General features: G+C 49.6%; 2 protein-coding genes across 2 annotated transcripts; one reads left to right on the forward strand and one right to left on the reverse strand.

Moving 5' to 3' along the window:
• The first annotated feature begins 1 nt into the window (after position 1).
• Positions 2-2028, forward strand: BO88DRAFT_77721 (uncharacterized protein). Its single transcript, XM_025713124.1, has one exon. The coding sequence runs from the start codon at positions 268-270 to the stop codon at positions 1732-1734; it is 1467 nt and encodes a 488-aa protein (XP_025561564.1). The 5' UTR covers positions 2-267; the 3' UTR covers positions 1735-2028.
• Positions 2029-3881: 1853 nt separating this feature from the next.
• On the reverse strand, positions 3882-6174 carry BO88DRAFT_78023 (copper fist DNA binding domain protein). The gene is made up of 3 exons (XM_025713126.1): positions 5805-6174; positions 5559-5732; positions 3882-5502 (listed from the first exon to the last, which is right to left on the reverse strand). Exons 1-3 carry the CDS (start codon positions 5878-5880, stop codon positions 4157-4159), a joined length of 1596 nt encoding a protein of 531 aa, XP_025561565.1. The 5' UTR covers positions 5881-6174; the 3' UTR covers positions 3882-4156.
• Between the last annotated feature and the right edge of the window lie 1594 nt (positions 6175-7768).

The following is a 7768-nucleotide window of genomic DNA, read 5'->3' on the forward strand; positions in this document are numbered from 1 at the left end:
AGTGATCCATGGTTTAGCTATGTGTGCTGGCTTAGCCTAGGCATTCTATTCGCTATGCCTCATCAACATATCATGTTTCGTGATCAAGCGGGCTTTTATGATATATAAACCAGGGCTTGTTCACTTTAGTCTTCACTTATGCAGTTCTCGTTCACATCCCAATCAACCCTTGTTTTTGCCCTTCATCGCTTGTCACTCCCCTAGTTTCAAGCCTGGCTTAGTCTGTCTTTGGGTATTCAGAGCAACTCTCAATAAGCCTGAGTCATCATGAAGGCCCAAACAGCGGCAATCATTCTGTCGTTCTGCAGCTCTATCCTCGCTGTTCCTGTCCACAACCCGAATGCTAAACGGGCTGCTATTCCGAGTGGCCAGCCCCAATGGCCCGCCAGTCCTTTCGGGAGCGGATTCCCCTTCACTGTTGGTTCCCACGGGGCCAAGGAACAAGCTCCTGGCAGCAGCAGCATAGCCACTCCTTCGGGCGCCCCATCTAGCGTCCCGTCGGGGGCTTCCCACGGAATCCCACGGCCTGTCGCAACTCCCTTCCCTAACCAACAAGTCCATGGACCCTTTTCCATCAATGCTCCGCCAGCCAATGAGGCTGCTTCCAGGCCGACGGCAACCTCAGTGAGCGCTCCAGCCGGGCCAGTTGCTGGCGCTGGAAGACCTCAAAGCCAATCCTCCCAGGGTTTCCCGCCATACGGACAAGAAGAAAGCGCGCCACCTAGTGGCGGTCTTTCTGGAGGCCCGCCCTCAGAGGGTTCTGTCCCGAGCAGCCAAGACCCCGGTAGCATTGATACGTCCTCTGCTTACGAAGACGGGTATTATGTGGGATACACCCCAACTGGCCACTCGACTGTTCCTTCCAACAGCGAGCCTACTGGCATTTCTGGTGGCCAGACTGGCCAGTATCCAGGTGCTCAGAACACTGGCGTTCCTGGAGGTCAGCAATCTCAGGGCTACCCTCCGAGCGGACAGTATCCTGGTGGTGAGTCCACCGGGTCGCCTTTCGGAGGTCATTCTGAGGGCACAAGTGGCGAGTACCCTTATGGCCAATCTACTGGAGTTCCTTCAAAAGGAGGATATGCTCCTAGTGGTTCCCAGGCTAGTGGGCAATACCCTAGTTCTGGCTCCGGATCTGTGTACCCAGGTGAAGGATCAACAGGTTCATTTGGCAGCAGCTACCCCAGTGAACAGTCGAGCGGACGACCCTCAACCAACGGCTACCCTAGCACTGGGCACTCCACAAGCTCTTACCCCAGTACTGGATACTCCGAGGGCCCTTCATCTGGAGCATCCTACCCTTCATCTGGACACTCCGCAGGAACTTATCCTAGCTCTGGTCAATTCGAGAGCCCCTCCCAAGGTACCTATCCTTCCACTGGAAAGTCAACGGGCTCCTACCCTGGTTCGGGACTCTCTGGAGGTACTTCGGGCGCCAGCTATCCTTCGTCTGAGCATTCAACGGGCAGCTACCCTGTATCGGGCTCTTCTCAGGGCCCTTCCAGTGGCACTAGCTTCCCTTCCACTGGTCACTCCGCGAGCACCTACCCTGGATCTGGGTATTCTGAAGGCCCTGCGTCCGGAAGCACCTATCCTTCCTCCGGACACTCCACGGGCAGCTTCCCTAGCTCTGGATATTCCGAGGGTCGTCCTTCCACCGGAGCTAGCTACCCTGCCACGGGTAGCTCCCAGGGTGGATACCCCGGGGCTTCTCAGGGTGGACACGGATTCTAAAGGATGTAAAATGAGAAGTTAGTGGTGAATTTGAGGTAGAAGCGAATTCAGCGTTAGGTAATATAATGTCAATCTCATTTAATGTTTTATCTTGCAATAATGAGTGTGGGCTCTTGTTCAGGCTGAAGAATAAATATGGTCATCAAATTTGGTACAGTAGTAGCTCTTGCATTTGTGACCCTACCTATAAATAGCTCGACCATGGCGAAGTGAGCTTAGTTTACACTCACTATTAAAGCTGCTATATATTCGTGGCGTTTTGGAATAATAACGTAATCATGGTGTCCTCTTCTCAGACAATGAATGCAAGAATCTATGTGCTATTGACATTGATCATTACATGGTATGTAATATTTTGAACCTAGTACCTTACAAAAAAAGGAAAAGACAGTCAGTGGAGTGCAGTGGGTTGCTAAGTAATGGTAGTATATATATATTCAAAAGAATGCACCTAGTACCCGCAGTGATAAGTAGTACCAATTGCGGAAATCTATTTAATGAAGCCAAGTACTATATTAATATGATCTTTCTAGATATAAACATACTTCATATATGATATAACTTGACAGAATTATATGATATCATATCACTTGCACTGCAGACGTCAACCCACCGAATTAGAAGTGTCAACTCCCAGTCATGATTGTGTACCAACTTAACAATTATGTAAAACTCATCCATAACTCCACAATTTCCGAGGATTCCCTCAAATGATGAATATACACCTACTTAATAGATTACCACAAACTAATCAAGCAGTTCCTATTGACCTCGAAGCTTAATTATACTACCTTCCCCCGGAAACCCCCACATGAGGCATTTATCCCACCCACCCATTCCCGATACTACTACTATATATACTTAATAATTCTCCTGCACATCATCACCACCAACCAACCAATAAATTACAAATACTTTATCACACCAATCACCCCTGGTAAGAAGGATCTCCCCAATTTATTTTATGCAAGGGGAAGAAGACCCAAAACAAGCTTTGACTCGACAAAGGCTTGTTGGGACTTGGCTTTGGTCTGTTCGTACTTACTTACTTACTCACTTCACAGTACATTAAGTACTTAGTAAGTTATTGGCACCGGTCTCGTCTGGTTCCTGAGGAGGGTTAGGGGGTTATTGTACAGTATGTAAGTAACTGCGTTTGCTTTCATGGGCGTTATGTGGATTTGAGGTTTTTTTTTGTATTACTACTACTATACTTAACTAATCGATATGTGGATGGATGAATCATTGTTATGGGTTTTAACGATACTCCCTCCGCGAAAGTAACATGTTATAATCATATTCTATTCATGTTAAGAAGTAAATGGTGGTTCTGCTAAACATCAGTAACTACTAAGTAGTTCTAACCTTTTTATCTCGCCCCCCCCCCCACATACACTTTTTCACACATCTTCTATGGAATTTAACTGTATGAACTGACCCGGTTTAACCGACATTAAATACTTACAGTAAAAATTCATGGAGGGCTGCATGATCGATCAGATGACGGGGATCATCATCATCAATCAACCAGCTGGACCTAGAACCATCTGAACTGCAAAGCACAAGCAAGCCACACATGATGACAATTTAAACCATCCACCCACACCGCCGGACTTAGAACCGGCTTTGCTCACCGCTACTACAGTATGCATACATACATACATACAACAACTTACATATTTACTTTACTGTACATGATTCAATACATGATGCATCCATTGATAATCTATCAAATTTTTCATCCTTTCTAACCGGTTTATTTATTTGTAACTTACAGAGTAGATACCGAAAAGAGTGTTTCGGTGTCTGCGTCTGTCGTACAAAATGCTTAGCGCTCTATTGTTGGTTCGCTGCAGCTGCTGAGTTGACGTAATCCCCGATTAGGATTGCTACCTGTCTAACAGGCATCTGCGTTGTCCCTGATGAGAAGAATGATCGATCCACTGCGGATCGGGACATGGAAGGAACGATCGCACTCCACAAACTAAGAATAGTCTTTCTTGATTGAGACAAAGAGACCCGCTGTCTATCGTGTGAAGAACGCTGCAGAAATCAGCTCTATGTATGCGGGCAGTGAAAAAGGCAGAGCGAGTGACTCAAGACAATAGCAAAGAAAAAAAGGCCTAGGGAGGGTGGGTAAAAATATGCAAATGTACACAGGGATAGACAAGACCCGCGAGGGTAGTGAAAAGAACCCGAATAATAATAAAATAGCAATAGTAATCTTTATAAAATTGGATGCTATAGTTTAGTGTCACTCTCGGACTGCTAAATAAAACACAGATAAATCAGGCATTTATCATCATCTCTCATCAAGGTCATGAAGACGTGGGTGTCACTCAGACGGTGTGGAGGTGGTGGTAAGGTGCCGCGAACGGACCACAACACTATGTAGCAAGCCGCGTCTCATCGAAAAGCAGCCTTACTGCACCCATGGCGGCGCGTAGAAATTGCCATTGCTGTTTTCGCTCATGGGGGCGGTATTGGGGTCGAAGAGTCCCACGTTCCAAGCGGCCTCGGTTGGGGGCGTGGCCATCGACATGCTGGCAGTCGGCGTAGTCACCGGTTTGAAGGTCTCAGCATTTGACATGGAGAAGGCGTCCTCGGTCGGAAGTTGCTTGGCTTCCATGCCCATGGTGGCCTGGAGCTGATGCTCCAACGCCGCGGTGGACTCGTTGGCCGACTTGAGGAAGTCGTCAATGTCAATCGACTCAAGGTTATTCGATGCCAAGAGCTGTGCCTGAGGAAGGCCGATGAATGACGAGGCCGAGCTAATGCGGAAATGGTCGATATCGGAGCCCTCGCTGACGCTGTTGAGATCGTGCAGATCGCTGCCCGTACGTCCCAAGCCAGGGATCGGCGCGAACTCATCCGCTTCAGAGATGTCACCGGATGATGACGGGGCCGGGAATCCGGGAGCCATAGAGTTGTAATCGAAGCTTGCGTAAGAGGGTGCTTGAGTGCTTGTCGCGGCTGGTACTTCCGAGGAGTACAGAGGGAAGCTTGACCAATCGACTGGAGGGGCGCTGAACGCGGTCGACTGAAGAGACACATCGCCCTCAGGTGACGTGAAGAAGGGCTCCTTGTAGGGGTCCTGGAATGCGACACAATTGACAGGCGATGTCGCTGTTGTTGGGAAGGATGAGAATGATGACATGTCGAAGGGTAACCCCGACGTGACCAATGGGTCCAGAGGGGTCTTCATAGGCATCGAGACCGGCTCGGGAACGCCAACGTCACCAGCGTTCTCCGCTGTCTGAACTTGAGGGAAAAAGGACGAGATGTCGAGTGGGGGAACGGTTGTCGGGACGTTGTCCGGCGAGACGACGGGGGCACTCTCAGGAGAACCATGTTCAGACTTGACACGGCGATGTTGTCCGCGCGCGGGTGACTGTTCTGCAGGCTGTTGTTGGTTCGCGAAACCCTCGTTGAGCATCGTGGGCTGGACCAGAGGCAGGTGGTCGACCGAGCGGCGGGCCACATCGCCAGCGTGGATGGTATGAGAACGGGGTATCGTGTAGGGCAGACCGCATTTGTGAGCCATGTCGTTGTGCTTATGAGCCGGCTTGTGGTGGCCATCGCGGAAGATAGTCAAGGTACTCTCCGATTTGGTCGAGGTCAGCTGCGGCTTCTTGGGCTGATCCAAGAGCGCCGCAACTGGGGGTGGAGGGAGGCCGGTCTCCGGAACGGTATCCAGGTGGGGTTCCTTCTTCAGCGCACAGGTGCAGCGCTGACCATGAGTGCAGCCACATTTTGGACGAGAGTCCTCTGTAAAATCCAGATCAGAAAACTATGAACCAGTTCACCATCACCATCATGCTCACGCTTGTGATCCCGCTTATCAGTAACATGGGGATCTGAGTCATTCTTGTGGCAATTCTTTTTCTTGTCACCACACTCGCACTTAGTGTGGGTTGTCCGTGACTTGCGTAGGCCGCGACAGTGAGCGCATTGGGAGACAGGACGGCCTTTTTTGTTAATGTGGGTCAAGGGGCGGTCTGCAGCCAAGCCACGTTAGCAATTGCGACGGGAGAAAGATGTGATGCATCAGAGATAGTTGCCACACTTACCACTGTGGTGACAGCTGCTGACACGGTGACCCCGGACGCAAGCTTCACAAGCCCACTTCTCGCCATCGATAAGCATCGCCGCGGTTACTGAGAAAGGAACATGCGACGATTCGCGACGGTATATAGATCAAAAGGGTATAAGTGAACAGAGTGGGGGCCGAGAAGTCGCACGCTTCTCCGCCTAGTTTTGGTCTTTTATATATGTATGGTTTGGTATGAGGATGTTAAGCCGAACAGGAAGACCTGCCGGAGGAAAGCGAAGAGGCCGTCAAGGCGAGAAATTCGAGGTGTAGGTGGTGTGGTCCGTCGCAAAGATCGGACCAGCAGAAACCAAGGCAAACTCCAACAAAGCAAGGGTATCACCAGCTTGAATATCCCAATGCACCGAACGAGGTCACAGAAACGCCGTTTCACCTGTAAGAGGGTCGAATCGCAACTGAGATCGGGAAGGTCGAGTTAGGCTGCCGTTACGATTTGGCAAGCCTGATAGAAGAAGCCCGGGGAAGGGAGTATAGTATAGTAGTGTAAAAAAGGCGAGAACAAAGAAGCGGGTAGGCGAGTTGTTCACACAATGGCAACACCCAGGTACCAGGGGCGGGATGGGCAGTTCGAAGCGGAACGAGCAAAGCCCAACAGGAACATACACAAAAACCCAAAGGAAGAATCAGGAGAAAGAGGATTGAAGGGAATGGGGGGGCCAAAGCCTACGCACCGTTTGGCGCCGGCCGTGAGACAGGACACCAAATACCGGCTGTGGCGGCCAAGATAAAGAGAAAAAGCGATCGATCTCGAGGCAGAGTTGCAGAAGTAACCCTGTGGAAAAGAGGAAAAGGGAAAAAAAAGAGGAAGAGAAGGGGGGAGAAAGGCGGGAGGGGAGCGGGAAGAAGTAGTCGCAATTCAGTCCGGTCGCTTTGGGTTTCGGCGAGAGGGTCAGAGGGGGGCGGCGAAGTGGAAGGGAAAGTGGAACAACTCGGCGTCCGCAAGGAGATTTGCGTGGCACCTCTGGTCTCTCTGCCTGACCGGAGTGTGTGAACTATTCATTCACTGTATTCAATACTGGTTTGTTTCATTCCATTTCGGTTCTTTCCTTACTTACTTTACAACACCTTTACTGTTACTTTATGTATGGTTTCTTTTTTTCTTTTCCCTTCCACGTTCGGTGTTGATCGGACGCTTTCTTTGCTACTACTGCTACTACTTATAGCATAGACACTCAATTCTGTAGCAGATAAAAATTTCCGAACATTATTTGTAGTATGTATGTATCTTCCTTCCCTCTAAATCCATAAATTCAGTAGTTGATCCCTGAATCCAAAATACTATCTTTCCACAAGCCCACACCCATAGAAAGGAAACAGGTGAAAGAAGTTCAACCTATCGCTCCACATAGCCCACGGGCCATTCCATGGATACTAGAATTGGGCAATAAATTGTTTTTGACGAAGCCTCGTGCCAGAACAGCCAAGCTGTCACGCACGATTCCATTTCTTACGCAAATCGTTCCCCCTCTCCCTCTCTTCCCCCCAGGTATGCGATCCCGGATTTTGTCAGTCAGCCTTGTGGCTAGAGCCTACAGTAGTTACTCCAGAACCATTCTGTCAACCCCTACCTACGATTTGGTTGCCTTACCCCTGGATCTTCACCCCCTCTTACTCGCAATCCCTCCCGACCAATTCACCTGGTATTCGTGTCGTGCATTAAATGCCATGTTTCTTGCCGCGTCAGCAGGAAACTTTTTCTTGCTGTCCAGAGCAAGGTACCTTATGAAGCATGCAGCCAGCGCGCTGATACTCGGTGTGCACCGCCGCTAATTCACTACTAAGATGGCTCGGAAAGACGTAACATACGGTATCCAAACCAAACCAAGCATTTCAGGTGAGATTGAGATCTCGAACTTGACCCAGCTATCTCCTTCAAGTCCTTATGTGCCAATGCAAGGGATCTCCGACGACGCAACAGCTTTT

This window comes from Aspergillus vadensis, assembly GCF_003184925.1.
Source record: "Aspergillus vadensis CBS 113365 unplaced genomic scaffold BO88scaffold_16, whole genome shotgun sequence".
Lineage (NCBI taxonomy): Eukaryota > Fungi > Ascomycota > Eurotiomycetes > Eurotiales > Aspergillaceae > Aspergillus > Aspergillus vadensis.

Excerpts from the sequence above, each read along its gene's own strand:
- BO88DRAFT_78023 (XM_025713126.1), bottom strand. The coding sequence starts at position 5,880 with ATGCTTATCGATGGCGAGAAGTGGGCTTGTGAAGCTTGCGTCCGGGGT. Across the intron at positions 5,733-5,804 it reads CAGCAGCTGTCACCACAGTG|ACCGCCCCTTGACCCACATT; the intron begins GTAAGTGTGGCA and ends GCTTGGCTGCAG. Across the intron at positions 5,503-5,558 it reads TGATAAGCGGGATCACAAGC|AGGACTCTCGTCCAAAATGT; the intron begins GTGAGCATGATG and ends TGGATTTTACAG.
- BO88DRAFT_77721 (XM_025713124.1), top strand. The coding sequence starts at position 268 with ATGAAGGCCCAAACAGCGGCAATCATTCTGTCGTTCTGCAGCTCTATC.